Genomic DNA, 21,748 nt, shown 5'->3' with positions numbered 1-21,748 from the left:
TGACTTCTCAAAATGTCTCACCTGAGAGATAAGACCTCTGCTGTCTAGTATTTTGTGTACTCAGTGATGTTAACTTACTACCATCCAGTGGTGTGAGACAGCAATAGACCTACATGTATCACAATGTTTATGCATTACAACACTTTAAATGTGCTTAATTTATTTTTGTATTGAGAACAACCTGTATTTTCAATTTCATCCACACATTTTCAACCTTTTACAGTGGTGGGACTGTGTCGGTTAGGGTCACAGCTACGCCTCTTTGGAAAAACTACCTTACCCAGGATGCTTCAGAAACGTTCGGGTTCTTGCCGTACCGGTCACGTGACAATTAACTATGGCTTCCCTCTCGTAGTGATGGAGGCTCTTCGTTGACAACAAAACAAAACTGTAACTCTACTCATTTATTTGTGCACTGACACAGGTTGGATTTAGGATGCAGAAGATCAAGTCTCTCATGGCCCGCCAGGTGAGCAGAGCAGGTCCACCGAAAAAGAGCTTCCGACCGTTTGTTTGTGGCAGCTGCAGGTAGCTAGCATGACGGCTAGCTAAGCTAACTGGCTAATTTGACAGCTCATCGTGTGGCTCATTAAAAAAGCACATTCAGCCCGCGCAATAGCAGCTTCTTTCAAAAGACTTTGTCACTGCTACGAATTATTTAGCCCACATGAATAAAATACATGCATGGGGGCACTTATCCTTACGCCCTAGTTGTAAGAGTTTACCATTAGACAAGCACAGCAACAGGGCACAACAGTGGAAACTGGGCGGTTGAGGAAGTTCTCAGTGTGATGTTGAACTCGCTGGTTCACCAGTGGACACAACAGATCATATCGTTTTCAATAATGTGTCTGTCAGTTCCACTTTTTTTCTCTGTGCACTAGTGTGTTGATGAATAGCAAGCTGTGTGACAACGGGAACAGACTACACCTTAAACAAATAAGCATTAGTGTTGACGTTTTGGGTCTAACGGTGTGTCTTATTTTGACAGGGTCTGAAAAGCCCCCAAGAAAGCATGGCAGACCTCAGTCCTGTGGAGAACCTGAGGATCCCGAGCAAGGTATACTTTTGATGTTGTTGTGATCGATGCATTTGAGCTGCATGTTGTGTAAAATCAACCTCTCCCATCTCAGTCAAAGTAGACTATATTTCACCGCAGATAATGATGAAGTAGGTGATAGCGGACATTGAAATGAGCTGAACTGTGTTCATCGTGTAGGCAGGTCTGAGTCGTTGAAAGCTTCCTTTCACAGTTTTGTTAACAACTGAAAAATCTATGCTGCTATTTGTTCATTCCTCATAGTTAATGTCATCAAAATCTGCATGTTTAAAAACATGCTTTTGACCTGTCACCTTCGGCACTGCACTTTTGTCACATATAGAATAACTAATATTAGACAACTTGACCATGCATATTATTTAAAGCAGCCCAGTCCCGTCAAACTCAGTTATATCAATTATAGTGAACACGGCTGAATGTGTCACAGCGGTTTTAGACTTGAACCAGACTTGCTGTATAATTCATGAGTCAGTCGGAGTGCTTTCCACCGTGCATTGTATTACATTCTGAACTGCTTCCTGTAACTGGCATTAGTTACACCACACTCACTGGCTTTTCTCCACAGCAGTGTAAAGAGACTGAAGGCTCACATTGATATAAGTGAAGGACACACTTCACATCAGTGGGTGTGAAATATGGTCTGCTCTAATAGTATTTTAGCAATATGGCATGGCAGAAATGAAAATGCAATCCGTCACAGGAAGCGTTTGTCATTATCGGCTTGTACAAATTCAATTTGTCAAGAGCGGACAGAGCGAAGCCACAGAGTGACTCTATATATAATGTGTCGTCACTTACTTACTTAAACCTCAATGCACTGCTAGTTGCTGGCCTTGCTGTGACTTTGCCTTGTTGGGATGACCTTACATTAATGTGCCTGACCACAATTTGGAAGGTGACCAACTCTATTTGTTCACCTTGCGGGGTGATACCAGCCAGGTCGATTCAAGCAGACATGCAATTTCTCTCCCCTGAAAGACTTGGCTTTTAACGGTTGACATTGTTGTGATTGTCGCCCTCTTTTAGCCTTAATGTGAGTGGAATTTTCCTTGCTGCGTGCTTTGCTGATGGACCGTTCGAGTATTTGCTTCCCAGCTTGAAAAATACTGCAAAAGATCAGACTAAATAGAAGTGTTTTTCTGTCGATTGATCCATGAGGGTTTGCGAATCTTTCAATTCGTTGTTTGTGTGAGGTCCTGTTGTCACGAGAAAAGAAAAAGACAGAGCAGTGCGATAAACACAGGCTGTCTCTTTTATCAAAGATGAGGCTTGTGCTTGATGCTATTGTCACAATAAACAGCAAATACAGGCTCATGATGGGTAACAAACATGTTATCTATTAATCTAATAATTTGACATCATTGTGTCATATTTGTATAATGGCTTGTAGACAGTATTACAATTATGCTGCCAGACCCGTTATTGCAGACAACTAGCCAATGAGCTAGTGTAATTAGAGCCTGAAAGAAAGCAGAGAGGAGTGTCTCCAGAAAGATTTGTTTCTTGTCAAAGAGTGCATGTCTCCCCCTGGCTTTGGGACTGGTATCAGGTGGTCAAACTTGATATGCAGACATCAAACACCCTGGTTTTAGGTCTGAAATATTCACCTTTGTTCATGGTCCCAAGAATTGCTGTACATTTAATTACCCTACTATGTTTGTCTTATGCGATATAAGGAAGCACAATATACAAAAGGTCGACAGAAAAACTGGGACAGAGCGAGTATGGATGTGCGTAGTCTGGATTTTATCAGCCTACTGATACTCACCGGTGAATTCTGCTTCCTGTATGTACTGCAAACACCTGCCCTTTGTGTGCTCAGCCAAAACACAGGGATGATTATTTGATGATATTATGCATTGACTTTATTTGCTTTGCTGTTGGGCCTTTCAGCAGAATGAAATAAGACCCACACAGGCCTGGCTTTGTGTGCAGCAAAACCTATGGTCCTTTTTGATTAAAGGTGAATAATCCTTTCAATATGCTGTGACACTGCATTACTTAACGCGCTGCTCCCTGCTGGAGGGTGTGCGTCGATTATTATGATGCTTAATCTGCTCGGAACCGGTGCTGTTTCCAACCATCTTAGCCGTGACTCACGTCATTTATCATCCTCCAGGAGCTGACAGCAACATCTGGCTCTCTGTAAGGGGGAGGACTGATGAGGGGGATGATTGACAAATGATGCTGTCGAGTCACTATTTGGACATGACTTGAAGGTTTGATGGTGTTTGAGTGATGAGCAGGGAAAACATAAACATGCACTAATTAGTCTGTAGTTGCTGATTAGTGTGTGAGAAGACAAATGGACTGCATTTACTCTATGTAGTGCTTTTATTCTAATATACAATTTCACCTCTCATTCACACACACACACACACACACACACTCCATACTCCCATGCAAGGTGCTGGCTTAACCTTTTGGAGCGTTTTGGGGTTCAGTGTCTTGACAAGGACACCTCCACATGTGATGTTCACCACTTTGATTATTCTACACATGATTGTATAAAGGATATCACTACCTGGGCTCAGGAACACTTCATGAAACTGTTGTCGGTAAACACAGTTCATTTGCAAATGATTGGCGTCTGTTTTTATTTACGTTTTACACAGCGTCCCAACTTTTTTGGAATCAGGCTTTGAATTCTTTGGCCTTTAAAATGTCACAGTCTCCCAGAGGCTAAGGTGACGTCCTCGAAATGTCTTGTTTTCTTGAACAAACTGTACAAAACCGGCAAATATTCAATATAAGACAAAGGGCAAAGCAGCAAATATTCACATTTGAGAAGCTAGAACCAGTGAATTTTTGTCGTTTTGGCTTCAACATTTAATCATTCATCAGTTAATCGATTAATTGATGAATCATGTCTTCTCTGCTTATGACATGACCACAGATTCCTCCCTTGGTTTGCTGTAGTCATGAACAGGGAGTGGCGACGAATATATTCTGCAACTTTTGCTCTGTTCCACGATTAGGCAATTATAATTTTAGTTGTAATTTTAACACATCTACCTGTTTGCCCTGTTTACAGAACTTTATGAACTTCATATGACTCCGCGTGTATAGTACGGGTCCTCTTATGTCGTGTTTCTCCATATAGCTGCTGGAGGGGAGCATTTGGTTACTTCCCTTTCACAGATGTCAGGCTGCTTACATGTGCATCCAGAGGTCACAGTCTTGGCTATAGCGGCAGTTTACCCTCAGGGGAAACCATTCTCACAGAGAAAATCTGATCCCTCTTGTTCATCTGCTGCTGTGTATTTAATGCCCTCTACAAATTTACATGGAAATCTAGTCAGTGAGCCACGGGCCTTAGATGTAAGAAAAGTTTGACCTCACTCAAGACTTCAATGTGATATAATCTCAAAGACTCTGATAAAACGGAATGATGGAAATAGATAGAAGTCGTATCATTTCACATGACCAACAAATGCTAACATGCACCATAACCTTTGAAGAAGTCACAACCGTGGCAGATTGAAAATATTTATTTTGTATTCAAATGACTCCAAATGGTTGGGAGCTATTTTAGATCACTTTGATGTTTTTGTTCCTTTTTGTTAATCTCTCTGGGTTCCTGAGATGGCATAAGCTGCTTTGAGGGTTCACGCTAAAAACAAACAAACCTTTTTCCCCTTTCCAATCCCTGTTCAAAGCTGTTGTCCCTCTGCGAGTCAGTTTTAAGGATTTTCTTTGTAGGTGTTGTGGCGCATTTTATCACTTAACCCCTTCAATCCTGCAGAGCCATTACAATCTCATATTGTGTGGTAAAGCAATGCTCAATCAACAAGTCTTTAAATTCTCCATATAGGACTGACATCCAGTGAACTGCTGAGGGACAGGATATCCACTGTTTTCCAACAGATATTATGATGTAGCTTCAAAAAGGGCCTCTTGGAGCTGTTTATGTCACAGATGTAAGTACAGCCACAACAACTGGAGTAGTTTCAGTCATTTTTCAAACCAGTGATGCCAAACATGGCCTTGTTCCAGCCTCTTAAATGTGAGGATTTACTGCTCTCCTTTGTTTGCATCATTACTAATTTCTAAAACATTAATGCGCTTAGCTAAAAAAATAATACACAGACCAATCCATAATAAAAATAATTAGTTTGAAGCCCTAAAGGTACTTGTGATAGAGGGTTAGTGCAGCTCTGGAACTGGTGTGATGCTGAAAAAAAAAAAAAAACGTTTTATTGCACTTTAATGCTGCTGAGTGTTGGGAACAATAGGTTGTCTTCCCAGAAGCGTCAGTGTCCCAGAGTGGTTTTCTCATAACCCTGCTGCTGGTACTTGAGGTGCATGCAGTTAATATTTCCCACCAGCAGGGGTCACCCTCAGTTTGCTCAATACCCCTTTTTATCTGATCAGAGTGAAAGAACTGCTCAAATAGAAAGCTTTCATTTACACAGGCTGAGTGCATCACCTGCTAAATATTACTTTATTTCCGAAAAATTCAAGAGCAAATATGTTTGGCTGAGTACCTCCAGTGTTCGCTATGCTTTTTCTGAAGATGGGGACGGGGGCTGAAGCTGTGAGGAGGGCCTTGAGGGGTAACACACCTCACTTTGACAGTTGTGTGTGATGGCTTTAGACCCAATCAGGTTTGTCTCTGAGATAAGCTACTAGTCTAATTATGCTTCCAAGAGCCTGACCGTGCATTCATAATAAAACCACTGCGTGACAACACGGATAGAGAGAACACAAGCTTTTGGGCTCATTGATATTCAGTGACAGTTAAGGATAAATAATCACACACTTCCAAGTAAAAAATGTAATCGTATTACCTGTTAACTCAGCAGCTGACAGCAGCCTGCATATTGCTGTTGGCTGTGATTTAGTCCTAATCTCCCAGAAGACAACTGTGTTAAACCCTTGTTTAGGAGCAGACGAGGATATAAACCAGGTTAGGCTCGCATAAATATTCAACACTGATTACAGTGAGGAGGTTTTGATTTGTTCGTCTGATGAATGATTCCATAGTGGAAATAATTGGCCGTCCTCCCAGTCTCCTCACCCCGCCGCCTTTCTCTGCTAATGTCTCGCAGGATTTTCCACGAACCTCCTATTGTTTATTCAGTCTCCTGTTTCATCGGGGCGCCCGTGTTGTGGAGCACCTCTTTGTTCTGCGCTTGATTTTTCCACATTCAATGAGCGCTCCAGACGAATATCCACTTTGATTCTCCGATAAGGCTTGTTAAACGCCCCACACTGTGGAAGTAAATGGATTTCTAATTTCCGCAACAAAGATGAGATTTTCATTAATTTTCGGAGGGGGAGGAAGGGTGGTTTGCTTGTCTCTCATCCTTCAAAGTGAAATTTGATCAAAGCCTCACAGTGCCTGATGCCTGGTTTGACACGTGGGGCGCAGTTTGGCTTTGTGCCTCCCCAGCAGCGGAGCAGGAAGGGAATCATTTAACCTGAGTTAGCCTCTCAGTAACTCTTTCACTTAAAGATGTTTAGAGCTTCTCACGTCACTGCAGGTGGGAGGCTGAGGCGGAGAGGGATGGAAAAGAGAGACTCGGGAGAGGTGAATTGCTCTAACCATATTGGAGTGGCTTCACAGGAGACACCACATCACTGTCTTTTGTTTCGCTCATTCCTCTGTCCTTTTCTTTCCGCTCCAACTTTCGCTGCCAATGAGTCATCCAGCTCACCCCACACCTCCCCTTTTAGCTTTCCCCTCTCATTTGAGCTGATTTCCCACCCACCCTTTTGACAGCAGAGCGTGATCTCCTGCCTCCTCCCCTCCTTTCCAATCTCACGCACTCACCCACGCATTTCCCCCAGGGCCTCCTGCTCACTTCTTAACCTGATTCAAACATGGCAGCACGCACGCTTGCCTGGAGGTCCGCGCACTGCAGACACATACACTGGCGCAGACACACGCACGCATTTTAATTCTTTACTTCCCAGTTGCCTTGTATAAAATGTATATATGGCGTATACAAAAGGGATTCTGCCGGTGTAATTGAATTAAATGAGGCTATGTTTGACTGTGAACGTTAAAATTTCTCACAGCGGCGTTGCCTCATATAAATGTCACTCAGCAAGACGCACTGTCACCCTCAGAGGCAGGCTCAGTTACATGGGTGGGGTGACACACTTCATGGGTTTGCTGCATGCTTCTTGCTGATAGCAGCTGGGAAAATATTTGTGCTTAGGCAGGTGTGTAACAAGGTTTTCTTGATCAGTGTCTGCTATCTCATGAAGGCTATATGAGTGTGGATGCATATATGGGCCTATAGATTGCATGTCTCATAATTTCACATTCATCCTCCTTCCCGAGCCGGCGATGTATTTTTAGCGCCATTGTGCTTTAATGTGCTGATGCCTCGATGCATTTATCCCACACAAGGGAGTTGATGGACTCAGCATTACTTTAAAAGAAGGATTTCCACTCAGGGCATAAAGTGAAGCCACTTAGCATCATCGTTTTGTTCGTGTAGAACGTATTGTGGTTGTGATTAAATGTAATATTCAGCTGTATTTAGGGTGCTAGAAACAACATTGGCGGTTGGTTGGTCGTTTTCATGATGCGTGATTTTACATCTCACATTTTGTGTATGTCATTTATAAAATGTCAGCATGTTAACATTTTAGCATGTTAGCATTGTGGGATTGTTAACAGAAAGAAGTTACCCCCAAATACAATGATGCACGGTTAATCCAGTGCACTACATATTAAATGGAGAGTAGTTTCATACAGACTCTTAGTCTTAGTCTTTATTTCAGCAGCTTTTCCTTACTTATGTTGCTAACACTGTGAGGCTGGACCGAATAGTTTGAAGCTTCCTTCCGAATTCCAAATCAACATGCAGCTGCTCAGCTTTTTCTCTCTGTATTAAACTCTGTATTTCTGCACAGTTGCAGACAAAGATGACACTAAAATGTTAAGTGTTGTGCTTTTTGTGGAATTCATTTCCAGTGGTGGCTGCAGACGATGGTTTCTGACTCGTGTGATTCGTTCAAGTACAAATGTCAAAATTTGTTGAAAAAAGATGTAATTACTTCCAAAATTCGCAGCATGCTTTTAATTGAATGAAATATTCTGCTTCAGTCAATCAGCCGGTTTGTTGGTGTTTAGCCTTTCGAAAACAACATTTTCTCTGCACTCAGAAACGGCTGGTTCTCTCGCTCGCCGCGCAGAACGGCAGGCGTGCAACTGTGTTAATGGGACGGTCTAGTAGCAGTCTGACAGCACCCTAAATGACATCTATGTAATCACAAAAAGCGTTCAGCTCTTACCGATTCATTGGATGAATCACTTTATTCAAGTTGAGGGTTTTGTTTGAGGAGTTATTATTATTTTTTTGTTTTAGGTTGATGACATCCTAAAACAAGTGACGTATGTAAGAAAATAAAGAATAAAGACATTTGGTGCGGCACTGTAACACATCATCCCACCTCTGGCTCTGACCTGTGATCGTATCTCGGCTCATTAGGAATGTGGGTTTAAAACCCTTCATCCAAGAGACTCACGACAGCAGTAAGCCTCGACGGATGCGCAGCATGTTAATCAATAAGGCTCTGATGTTTCTCAGAGAAGCTCTGAAGGGGAATCTCCGTTGCCTTTCTTTGGTCATTCCTTTCTTCTCGTCTTTCCTCTCAAGGCCGCCTGACGTCCCCCATGACAGCTGTCCAACGAAACAAGCTGCAATCATCTCCCAAACTCCACAATCCTTCCCACTTTTTCCCCACTGCACTCCTCTGTCCCTCTCCTTGCTGCTTGTTCTCCACCTCATTTTGAATCTGTCCTCTCTTCACCTTGTCCTCCGCCCTTGCCCTTGTCCTTAAAGTCCTCTGTGCCTTTTGTTCCTCTAATCCTATCTCGCCCCTTTATTGTTCTTTCCCCTGGCATCTCTCCTCTTTTTTTGCAGTGTGACCATATTTCTCTCTTCTTCTGTTTTTGTATGTATTTTTCTTGACGTTCATATCAGAGACTTTGTTTGTTGTTTTCATTACTTGGGACATGATGTAATTCTCTGTTCTGGACCTTCTCTGTTTGTGTCCCTGTGTGTCTGGAACTTTTTAAAGTGTTTACTTCAAGGACGTCTTTTAATTCTCTCCCTCTCTTTGTCTCTCTCTCTTGGTCTGTCTCATCCTCTTTCAGGAGGAGTTGCGGGAGCTGAGGGAGCAACCCATCGACCCCCAGGCGGAGCAGGAGATCATTGACAGCATCGAGGAGGTCTACTTCTCTAACGACTCCTTCGACATGGTTCAGCACGAACTGGAGGTCAGATGCTCTCTGTATGAATGTGTTACAGACTGAATGAGCACCGCTCGCTTGTAAAATGATCTCCCCGGTTCCCACGCCCCCCTCTGTAAAATTCCTAACTCCATTAAACCCACCACATTTGAGTAATTTTGATAACGGCAATATTGCATTTCTAATGTGAATAAATGAGCTTCCCTGCGCTTTGAACCTCGTCTGACGAGCAGAGTTAAAGCTCTTTCTCACCTGAGCTGCTGTCTCTTACACTTCTGCTGAGCCGCGTGCGTGCCATTGACATCCGGATTGATGGTTTGCATCCCCTCAGCAGAGGAAGGGTGTGAAATCTCATTAGATTTATCTTGGTATTGCTACACCATCTGAAATGAGACTCTCAGTCAAGGGGAAAGTAATTACCTATCATCCTTTGGGCCATGGATTTGTAATATCTTCTTTCCCAAGCAGACTTTGTTTGCTGTTTGCTAAATAACGTCCTCTACCTTCTTGACTAATCTGACTTATGATCTGGCAAGGTGTATTTATTGAGCAAATTCTTTTTTTGTTTTGTTTTTTTTTGTTTGGAAGAGCCGCAGCTATCTTCAGTCGCACCGGTTAAACCAGCTTAAGCTCTTTGAAATGCCGAGAGTGAGATATCTTTTGAAAAATGAAGATGTTCAGGAGTGAAGATATGCTCCCTCAAGATAAATGAAATCCCTGCTGCGGCCCTGAACGCCAGAACTTGGATATCGGCAATAGTTCTGCTTTAAGTGTTTTTCTGTCTGACACACACCTACCAGCGATTTTTACTGCGCTGAGCGGTAGACATGTTTGGGGATTACTGACAATAAGGTTGTATGTTTGCGTCTGTGTGTGTGTGTGATTATAGAAACTCCCACCGGAGTTGAACCTGCAGGAGCTGGAGGAGTACAGAGACAAGCTGAAGAGACAACAGGCAGCGGTAAGCATCTCCCTCTTACTCATGCACACACACGCACACACACGTACGACCATATTACTGGGAGCAGCGTGGTCACAAAGCGAGATGAAAACTTCAAGTTCACGCCTCATTCTTGCACGTCATGCAGCTGTCGGTTTTCAAATGTCCATTTCTCATGAGTGCTTTAAGGACTTAATGCTATCTTAAAAATTGAGCTTCGGAGTTTCTTTTTAGCAACAGTCAGTCTGATGTCAAGGTCCATTTAATAGTTTTTGTGGAAAGTGAAAGTGAAAAGTGCACTGAAATCACAGCGGCCAACGCTGTGGACCTACAGCGTGAAACACTGATACATCTGGAAAATAAAACCCCAATAGCTCATTTGGATAAAAGCCTTAAAGTTCTGACTCGCCTCCATTGTTTTGCTCGGCACCCCAAAGCTCCCGTCTGATGCCTGACAGCTCCTTGTTTCCCACCCCAGTCGATAACGCCCGCGTGTGAGGCTGGATTGGAACATTAACGCCCCCAAGCGCCGTGATTTTTATTTTTTTGTCGATTAGTTGCTCGGCGGTCCTTTTGAGCCACAGAGCGCTGAGGAAGACGAATGATTCTGACCTACACCCAGTGCCCACAGACCGTGCTTGTGCCTGAACTCTGATGGCAGACTCTTGTGACGCCACTGACTGTGTTTTCCTCCTGCGGGCGCACAGCGGGACCATTTCCATAGTGGCCATCATTCTGAGGTCAGTCAGGTACTCGCAGCTTGAGACTGGAGAGCTGGCCTGTCAACAAAGTCTATTTATAGAAACACGTGGGAGAGAAAGCAGCACTCCTCCCCTTTGCACCCTCAGTCCCCACAGTCCAGTGCAGATGTCGCCCGCTTACCCTCTTTCCTGACAAGCTTCTGTACTTTCACTCACACCTGTTTGTCTCCACCGCTCGCTCGTATTTTTTTCGTGCTTTGCCACATCTGTCCCCCACACACCTCCTCTCCTTCATACAAACTGCACGTCCCTTCTTTTGACATTTCTTGTCTTTTTGTGAGAGAAGATGCTTCAGACTCTGTGGCCTGGTGAGACAGTACACAAAGGTACTCTCACACATACCCTCTGTCTTCTTTCTCTCTCCGGCTTGTTGGACCAGCCGTGGTAATTGGTCCAGTGTGCTGTCAGGCAGAAAATGTGCAGCTCTGTTTCTCAGAAAGCTCATCGACGCAAACTTGCAGTTCTGAGTCTATATGAGCAACCCCTCTATCTGTTTGTCTACCTCAGTGCCCTGAGGCTTTTGTGAAATATCTGCACTGTGTGCCGCCTTTGATTTGTTTAGATTTCCTTCTTCAAGCTGTCTGACTTTTTTTCTGCCAATCATCATCTTGTCTCTAAATTTATGTAAGCTCACATTGTCTCTCTCCTGCAGCACATGTTCAATTTCACACGTCTATTTCCATGAGAGCTGAGAAAGAAACAATATGTACACACACACACACACACCACTGTCTTCTCTATGACATCATTATTGAACTGCATTATCTTTGACACTGTGGCTGTATCATTCAGCAGACTTTCATGCCAGTAATCACTGAATTGAAAACAATTAATTGAATAGACAGTCGAGCGTTACTTAGACATGGCGTGTGGCACACACAGCTTATATACAGTATAACCACACAGTTTATATACAAGTATACGTACATTGGGAGAAAGCAAAGGAGAAACTTACAAATATGTACTCTATTTGTGTTTTTCTACTTTCTCTCTCTAAGTCTCACTTTTCCATCAATCAGTCAGACATTGCCATTCATTTAGTGGCTTTCTTTAATTCTGCACTTAATATTTTTCATAAATACTCTAACTATCACTCCCATCCCTCCTAGACTCAGTAGCACAGGAGCCATGTACATGTACCATACCTGCTAAAACATGTTTGGTGAAAATATTTGTTGTTTTGAAGCAGCCACTGCTGCCTGAACAGGGAGCATGTGGGATTGATTTTATGCTTTGATTTGGTTCAGTATAGGGAGCTATAAGGCTTGGTTTCTGGTAAAACAGTGTTATGCATCATATAAATGAGATACAGGAGAAAGTCTGAAAATGGTATCAGAGCCCAGCAAGGAGCTGCTGTTTCTTTTTTTTTTTTTTTTTTTTTTTTTTTTTATATATTTTTGGATCAGAATTCATTTCCCAATGTACTGCAAAAAAAATCCTTCACACATATTTTTTAAAGCAGATATTGTATTGTGCCATATGTGCGTACGATGTGTGTGCTGATCTCCCGCTGCCACTGAAACAACCATCTCCACAGGTGGGTAATTTATATATGTGCATTCATACTGGACACATGCTGGCTGCCGTTCTCGTGCACACACAGAGGTCCGAGCCCACAGAGGCACGTAGTTGTCAATGTGTGAAATAGAGCGTAGCCCCTCTGCAGAAGTGTTAATAGTGCTTTCAGATTCTCACTGCGGGGCTGTTGTGTGGCGGCCTTTCCTCCTGGCACACAGTGTGGAAGGTCTCCACACACTTTATCTGTAACACCATTAGTAAAGCTGTAAAGCGCGTAGGTGTGTGTGTGCGCACGCTTGCCTGTGTGTGAGGTAACAGTGAGAAAGATACAGTATTGTACCATGTGTGCTGCGTGTACTCTTTGCTGCTCTTTCTTTGCTCCCGCTGCGAGGGCTTTGGCGTGAAATGGTGCGTTGACACGCGTTGACATAAATGTCCCCTTGCTTTGCTTTTTCTTCTCCTCTCTGAGTCATCTGCTGCAGGGTAGACCAGACTTTTCTGTGGTGGAAGAGAAGAGAACAACTGTCTCGTTTCTCTGCTACAGTGTCCAGGCTTACCTCTTACCTCTGACACATACCTGGGAGAGGCCCGTCTAAAAGCCGTTTCCTGCAGCCAGTTTTCAGCTCACATGAAAAGTGTCGCTGTCCAGAGACGCAGTTTGGTTGTGTGCTGTGCCACATTTCCCTTGTAAACACACACACATGCTAGAAAGCCTCAATTCATGCGGACAAACATGCTTGTATTACACTTCTGAGGGCTTTTATGGACTATATCTGTCATCCAAACCCTTATCTTTTTTAGAAGCTGGACTAACAGTGCTTTGTAGGGACAACTCAGGAGCAGTATCACCACATTTTGCTTTATAGTTCCCTTCCACCTCAAAGTGACTCTCTTCACAGGAATGTAGGCTGCAGAGATGTCGTTTGGAGGAGGCTATGTTAATAACGTAGATGATCATATTCAATTTTTAATGAAACTTGAAAGCTGGAGATGATTACCCCTCCTGCAGCAATAATGAATTCTCTCCCTCCGCTCCATTTTTTTTTTTTTAAAGTTAGTAATCCTTGTTCAACCTTTGCCAAAACCCTATCTGGCTGCCAAAATGTTCCCTGTGTTTAAATCAGGCTTAAATGGCGTCCTGCTGTGCAGAGGAAGTTTCAGGTAGTGTGTGTGCATGAGTGAAAATAGAGCACACAGCGTTGGAAACAGACATCCACACACAGCCTCCAAGCGTAGCAACACCCTATTTAAAAGTCGATCACGCTACATGAGAGACACTGAACCTTTGAAATACATTTTTTTCTACCGTTATTTTCATGTGGTAACTTGGATTTTTTTTTTTTTCCTGCGTCATAAACAAGACTTCTTGCACAGGAGCAGCGCATCAGACCCCTGCTTCAAAGGGAGTGAGGGTTACATCATCTGGGTTACCAGTGGAAACCCTCTCTGTTGAGTTAACTGTCTCGCTCTTTGGCTGTCTTCATCAGGAAGGCTGACCTTCACCATTACTGAGCTGCTTGATATTTTTCACTGCTACAAGCCCTAATTAGTGCAAGCTAATTTTGCTTTAATTGCCTCATACATCTCGGTAAAGACTTGCCAGAAGTAGCAAACATGTTATGAGACTATATTATAAGAACATATATAGCAGTCTTCTTGCTAATGAGCGAGTCCAGACATGTTCAGTCTCTGTCATAAATGCTCATTTTTGTTTTCTTTCTCATAAATGATGTGTGTGAGCTGCAGGGCGTGATCACAGGAGTCTGTCTTCTCCTGTGATGCCATTTTTCCTCCATTTGGTCCATCATGTTGGGGTCTCTGCTGGAAAAAAAAAATGTATTCATTGTCTCACTGTGTGTCTGAGTTGACGATCATCCGTTGCCAGTCACCAGTTTTTGGACAACAATGACTCCATCTGCTAAATATTGCATTCGCTGTGCTTGCTTCGAAACCCAGCTACTGCACAATTAGCCTCCATTTGTGTATGTGAGGGCGAGCTGAGAGCTAATGACTTTGGCCTTGTGGCTGAGGTAGGAGGGTTTAGTTACTCACTGCTGGGTTTCCATTATGTGTTCAGACTCTTCCCTTTCTCTAAAAAGTTTAGTCTTATGTGCGCCATTCAGTGGTCTGCCAATAGGTGGCATTATGGCCTAATTTTGAGGCAGCTTTGTGAATGGATGAGGGTCTGTCTTGAGCTTCTTAAACACGACTCCGTATTGTTTTTTTTTTTGTGTCTCTCCCATTACCTTGTCCAATGTCTTGTCCTGTTTCCAAGCATGGAATATGTTTTCTCTCTGACCATTTTATTCATACTTTTGCATGTTAAAGAACAGACACTCAAACCCTGTGAAATGAGCAGTTTCAACTGAGCTGCATTCACCATCTGTTCAGGTTTCAGTCGGCCACCGCGCATACTTAACACATGAGATGAAATGTCATCCCCGCCCCTCGCCTGGTCTACTGCGTACTCGCAGATATGAACACCTCCTCACATACTGAAGAAACTCTACTCGGTGTGTGTACGCGTTGGCGTGCATAGTCACACAGTAATAAGCTCGGAAGAGAGATGCCTCACTCTCAGGCGTGGTTGGTTATATCTGCTGGATGAATGTTTGTCCTGCACATCCATTTCCAGCTCATGTATGTGTTGTCAGATCTGAAACATTTTAGCTTCATTCACTCTTGATTTTGAAATTGCTTTTCTTGTAATTAAGTTCTGGAAATGATCCCTTAACGGAACATACATGAGCGTGTAGATACACCTTCCTGTAACACTGGGGGGCCTATTTTGAAGGAGCACTTCACCTGAATGAGAGAAGGACCCTGATGAAATCATTATGACATCATCAGCTTGGGTTCAGGACAACAAATTTATAACAGAAAGCCTGTGTTAGAAAATGGGGGCATGCAGTTTGAAAGACGCAGTGTTTACCAGGCTGGGAGAGGCTGATGAGACTATTGAGTTGCATTGTGGGTAATGCAGGCTTCAGCAGCTTGCCTCATGTAGACTTTACCCTTCTGCTGGTTTGATTTTGACCTTTTTTTTTTTATTTCCCTCTCACATGTTAATGAAACACAATACTAAATCACTGGACCACACCTTTAGTGTGTTAGTGTTAAGATTATTATGGCCAATATATATAGCCAATATACCATAAGTGATAGATTAGGACATAAACTGGAAGGTCATTATCAGCTCTGTGCTCACGCAAATTTGCATTTATATAGTATCCAAGGACAGAGTAGGAAAACAGAAACAATCCTATATACAGCTTACAGTCCTTTAGCTTTTTGGAAATGTGTTAGACGTCCTGATTGAAGGTCATCAGTGGGAGTTAACCTCCATTCTGATCAACAACCTTGTTTTTATGGTCCTTTAGTATAGGTGAGGCTGCGATTCATCCAATTTCCATTAACCCTCCGTGATCCTCAGCTTTCTCTCACTAATAGCAGCGATGGGCAAAACTCGTCGCAGGGGGTCACACTGATCTTCCGACCGTGCTTGCTGTGCTCATAAGCAGGGCACATGCTCTTTTAATAATTGCAATTTTACTTCAGCTCTGAGTCAAATTGGAAAAAGGCACAAAGGAGAGGAGAGAACATTAGAAGACACAATGGGAACAGAGAGAACAGACTTTTCTGAGTAATGCCGGAGAAAGACACTGAATGAAATGAAACAGAGAAAGGGAGACACTTAGAAGAGACTTTGGCTGCATTGTGCTTCAGATGCAGACTTCAGACAGTGATTGTTATTCTTGCTCCGTCCTCAATAGCAAGCTGATGCTGCCCAAACTGTTTTTGTAGAGTGAAATTTGGGGAGAACATCAGAATGTCTTTTCACTCTTTTTTTGTGGTTCACTTGTCATCTTTTTTCCTCTGTCTCTCTCTCTGTAGGTGTCTAAAAAGGTCGCCGATCTCATTCTGGAGAAACAGCCTTCGTATGTCAAGGTAAGCCTCCAGTGTCAACTCACATCCACATTAAGCAACAGCTTCAGTCTTTTCTTAGCCCAGCCAGTCCTCTTAATAAAGACTGTATTTATTACTGTGTTTCTAAAGGACTTCAGCTGCTGAAATTGAAATTTTTTTAATGGCATTTTTTTTTATCATCATATGACTTGTTTTAATGGAACATTGGGCTATTTTGATGCTATCACGGTGTCGCTGGATGTATGACTGTGTCAGTTGCCGACCGCCAGCAGGATAAAGTAGAATTTCCGTAACCATGGCAATAGGGAATTTGACTGGATCCATGGATAAGGAAAATGGGGCAATAATCTAGTTTTCATTCAGAACATCGAGCATAAAATCCCTTCTTTGATCGCCGAGTGATGGTGCAATGAACTGAAATGTACCAGTGTGAGTGACGATGTCTTTATATCAAGTCAGAAGATATTCAGCTTATTTTTGCTCCCATCCAGCAGAGACTAGAGGTCACAGGAGACCACGCTTTGTTACAGTAATGAGTCAGAATGATTCTTTTAATAACTGCTTTTGTTCATCTGATTCATTTTGCGCCTCGCAGCAAAAGCCACATTCTTGACCCTTCAAACCTTAATAACATGTGGCAGGAGTAGTTTACTAAACCCACTACCACATAGACAGGAAGAGAAGCGACTTATTACCTTTTTGGAGATTTAAGGATCTTGGCTATCAGTGCTTGTAAAGTAATATATAGATGCTGGTGCAGCAACTGAAGCCAACATCGGTATCTTTCCAAGTCAGATTTCTGGATGCATTTTATGTGATTTGTGGCCGAATCGAGCGGCTTCAAGATAAAAACATTTTGACAGGCAATCAGGGATCACTGTATGCAGAAATTTGACCATTTGTGTGTGAGTGTTTCATTTGACTGTTGGTCTTTTGACTTAGCAACCAAACTTCACTCGTCCCATCAGATATATCGCTGTTGAAGTTTGGTAGAGAATGCCAAATTTGTGTTTAGCTCGTGAAGCTTTAATCCCAGTGAGACACAGCGGATGACTGACAGCTTTAACAAATTTGGTATGTAGTGAAATTGCAGTGAAATTACCGTCATTGTTAAGCCATCTGAAGGTCAGTCTATGAATAGTAAATTGATCATTATTTCAGTGACCCTCCGTGTGACTCCGCAGAGTCAAAATGACAGCAGGGCTTATTAGTAGACGTTGCCAGGGATTTATGGGGCACTTCCATTGACCCTTCGCAGCCCAGATTCACTTGGTCTACAAATACCCTGTGGAGTTCAGGGGGCACTTCAGTTTCTACGTCCATGGCATTAATGTCACAATGGAAAAGAAGTCAGAGTTTCACTACATAATTTTCTAGCATTCAAAAAGACTGGAAGAAACCAATGATGGTGAGCGCTTCTTGATTTTCAGCTGCGTTTAGCATTTACGACCTGGCATATGATTTATCCCGCCCTTTGACCGTAACAGGAAGTTGAAAGATGGGGACATCTTTGAGGCTCCTGTCGCTGCTCTTTGTTTGCTGCAACGTATCTGCTTCTGTGTGAGGAGTTTCATCGGTTTTCCTCCCATACTATTTTCTCCACAGCTCTCCTTTCCGGAGTCTTGATGTCTCTGCCGTGTGATATTTTTCCAAACATGTACACAGAAACGCACGCAGCTGCACAAACACATCCACGGGGCGAAATGCCACTTCTCCCAAGCGCTCGCGTGCCGTGTTTAACACATCGGTGGACACGTAAATTGTGCAGACACGTACACTCATGCCTCAGAGCTCAAAAGGACAGCCCGCTAAGCGTCTGATGTGATTCATAGCTATGTAGTGACTAACCTTTCTTCTGTTGGGAGCTCTGTCTGATCACGGTTGCTGCCCTCTTGAGACATGTGGCCTCTGCGTGCACTCAGAAAGGGTCACAGTGCGATCAGGCTCCCTCATGTGGAAGGTTGCATGGTGACCAGAGTCATTACCATTGGTTGATTTACATCCGTTGATTACTAATTAGTAGTGTATATATTTCAGGCGCCCACATTTTGTTGCACATTTTATCCCTTGCTATTTGGCATTCTTAAGTTGGCAGCTGTAACATTATTTTCCATGAGCGCTCGGTATAATCTAGTTATGCCGGGGTAAAAAAAAGGGTAAGATAGCGGGACAATTTAAAATAACTGCCAGTTAGCTGCCAGTGTAGAATTGAGCGGCCAAACTACACGACCCTTAGACCTGTCAGGAAAGAAAGATTACCTTGAGGGAGTCCAAGTTGTAATGAATTTGCACCAGATAGCCCTGACCGGGTCACTCAACACCACTGGAAAGGAATGGGCCTGGAATGGTATTCAATTATGTCCCACTGGAAACACTTATTCATCTCCGTTGCTGCTGGTGCCGTTGTTTGTGTTCCCCAGTTGGCTGTGAAAGAGACTGGTAATTTGTCCAACCTTTTGTGCTCATACCTGCAAATTACCTGGGGGTCTCAAACCTGTTTCACTGGGGAGACTAGAGATTGACAGGAAACAGGGTTGTCAATATGTGTGGACATGTGCCAGTATGGTCACATACCCTTCAGGTAATTGTGTGTCCTAAATGTCATTCAACTTTGTTTTCCATTCACGTTCATACAAAAAAAAAAGTGGCTGGGGGCATCGGCTTCACGGGGCAGGAGCATCATTAGAATGTGTAGGCCGGATGGGTGACATGGAACCAGTGCATAGTCAATGTGCTGGGGGTCGCAGGGAGGCCCTCTTATGAATATATGAATGAAGAAGGCTGGAAAAAAAAAATCTCCCTTGCGACTAAACATCTCCTCCTTGACCTTCACTTCCCGCACCAGCGCCTGCATTTGTGAACATTGTAGGAGTTGGTTTTCATAGTTTAATTGTACTTAAGTAGGCTCAACTTTCCTGTATATGCACAGTGTAGATCTACTGTATACCAGCATTTGTGTGTTGTTATATATTGGAATTCAGCCTCTCTTTACTCGAAATCCTTTTTTAAGTTTATCTCCATCGTGCATACCCGCTCTTTAACCTCTCTTACCCATTAAAACCCGCCTGCCAGTTGTCCACCAGTGACTGTATTTCCTCACATAAGCTAAGCTGATTGAGCCCTCTGTCAGTCAGGTTAACTCTGGCTTACAGTCGGGATAGGCGGCTCAGAGCAGTGGAATAACAACAAATTGGAGCCTCGGGCTACAAAGTGAGCACTCAGCATGTCGACCACGTGTGTCTCTCTGTGTGTGTGTGATTCGATTTGAAGCTGTATGTGTGTGTTCAAGCTGTTTTGGGATGTGGATTTGTGCACATGCTGAATGCATGAGCGCCTGACTGCTGTCTACAGTATTACCTGTGTCTTGATAATGGGCGTCATAACAAGGGCCAGAGAGAGCGAGCCAGAATGTGTGTGCATTCGTCTGCGGAAGATTAGTTTTTGTCGGACACAGGGAAGAAAAATTGCTCCTTCCTTGACCAGATTTGCCCTCTTTTGTAAGTGCAGACTATTATTGGCTGTTTACAGATACATGTCAATCATTATACAACTTAGGCTGTCCATCATTTTAATAAACCTGGTAAAATCAGTAGTTTGAGGGTTGTTGAGTGATGCCTGTGAAGCTTGATCCCCTTTGCTGTGAACCTTTTGATGAGTCTGCCTTAAGTTAATTTCATTTTATCACTAAGTCTAAACATAGTAGAGGTTTACAGCTGTGGCTGCGCTGCTTACAGTATTTGAATCAATCTGCTGGATTCACCCTCTAAAATATTCCTCTGTGGGACCTGGAGAGTCAGACCAGTCCCGACCAGTTCCCGCTGCCTAGAGCTCAAGGGCATTTCCTGAGGACACATTTTAGTGTATGTGTAAATATACCAAGGCCACCATCGCAGTTTCATGCACCAATAAACTGTTCTGACGGAGTGTATAGGACCCAAAATACCACACTCAGACAGAGAAGACAGGAGACTGCTGAAAGGTTAACAGTTTAATGGATATTCAAAGATTGTGTAATGGGTGAATCCAGACGAGGCAGAGAATTCAGTGACTGAGTCCAGGAAGTGACAGGTCCAGCCTCTTCAGTGAGAGCAGACTGGCAGGGCGCAGACGATGACAGGTGAGGATTTGGCACCTGAGCAGAGCCACGCAGGAAGAATTTGACTTTCTTGACAAGAGTTGGATGAAAAGATTGATACTCCTCTCATATCTTTATGCTAAATATGAATCTACCACCAGCAGGTGGTGAGCTTAGCTTAGCAGAAAGACTGCAAACAGGGGAAACAGCTGGCCTGGCTCCGTCCAAAGGTTACATGTACAAAAAAAAAAACTAAGAATGAAGTGAAGTCACTGCTCCCTGCCAAGAAATAGCTTGATACATAAGCCCCACAAAACCACATCTTGTCGTTTTTATACTTTGGTTTTAGCTAGAATGACGCAAACAAGATCTAGTGCGTTAATTGGTGAACTTTAGAGATGCTGGTAGGTGATTTTGCTACTTTCAGACAGAACCTGGCTGGCTGTGTCCCTGTTTCCAGTCTTTATGCTAAGCTAAGCTAACAGAATGCTGGCTGTCTTTCCCCAATTTTTTAAGTATGTGTAATGTATGAGTGGTTCTCTGCTTGATCTCTGCTAGTAAAGTGTTAACTTTCCTAAAAATATTCACGATACCAGTTCTTTGAATTTGTATCTTGGCATGCTGATGTTGTATCATAGTCTCAGTTTCACTGGCCCTGAGTAGAAAAAGCACAACAGCTGCACGAGGCGTATGTCCCCTCAGAGAAAACCCCGCTATTGAATCAGCTCTTGCATACTCTTCCGAAGACTTGTCAAGGTCCTCGTCAGCACTCAAGATCATGAGGGCAGATTGGGTTGAATGGGTTCATTGATCTCGTACCCACAGCAGAAGTGCCACTTTGATGATGATGTTGTTTTTTTATTACCGTTGAAAATGAATTTCCCAAGATGATATTCTGTTAGTAAAAGGTTGTTTTATGTCCGACAGTGTTAGGACATTTTTTTTGTGAACAGTGGACTTTTTTTTGGCAGAGGGGTGATGCAACATTCAAATATAAGTTCACAGAACAAGCATCTCCCACCTCGGGCATGACATCTGGCGGATCAAGAGCATAAAAACAAGGAGAGGAAGAGAGAAGTCAAGAACATAACAGCGAAGCGATTTGTCCCTCGGTCTTACCTTGGCCCGGGGAGTGTTTGTTCTCAACAGAGGTTGTTGAGGTGGCCTAATAACTGAACTCTCAGAGCAGAGTTCATTGATCTTTTTCTAAATGTCAAAGCTCTGAAGAAAGGAAGTCACTGTTTTCTCATTTTGT

General features: G+C 43.2%; 1 protein-coding gene across 1 annotated transcript in view; it reads left to right on the top strand.

Annotated features, from left to right (window-relative positions):
• The first annotated feature begins 315 nt into the window (after positions 1 to 315).
• Positions 316 to 21,748, top strand: part of vps50 (VPS50 subunit of EARP/GARPII complex) — a 96,074-nt gene continuing 74,641 nt past the window's right edge. The window contains exons 1-5 of the mRNA XM_076754342.1: positions 316 to 469; positions 992 to 1,060; positions 9,177 to 9,299; positions 10,162 to 10,233; positions 16,386 to 16,439. Coding sequence (XP_076610457.1) covers positions 437 to 469; positions 992 to 1,060; positions 9,177 to 9,299; positions 10,162 to 10,233; positions 16,386 to 16,439 — 351 coding nt within the window. The 5' untranslated portion in view covers positions 316 to 436. The remainder of the gene's footprint in view (positions 470 to 991; positions 1,061 to 9,176; positions 9,300 to 10,161; positions 10,234 to 16,385; positions 16,440 to 21,748) is intronic.

This window comes from Chaetodon auriga, chromosome 17, assembly GCF_051107435.1.
Source record: "Chaetodon auriga isolate fChaAug3 chromosome 17, fChaAug3.hap1, whole genome shotgun sequence".
Classification (NCBI taxonomy): domain Eukaryota; kingdom Metazoa; phylum Chordata; class Actinopteri; order Chaetodontiformes; family Chaetodontidae; genus Chaetodon; species Chaetodon auriga.
The sequence above is the reverse complement of the archived record's forward strand: the minus strand, read 5'-3'. Positions and strand labels throughout refer to the sequence as shown.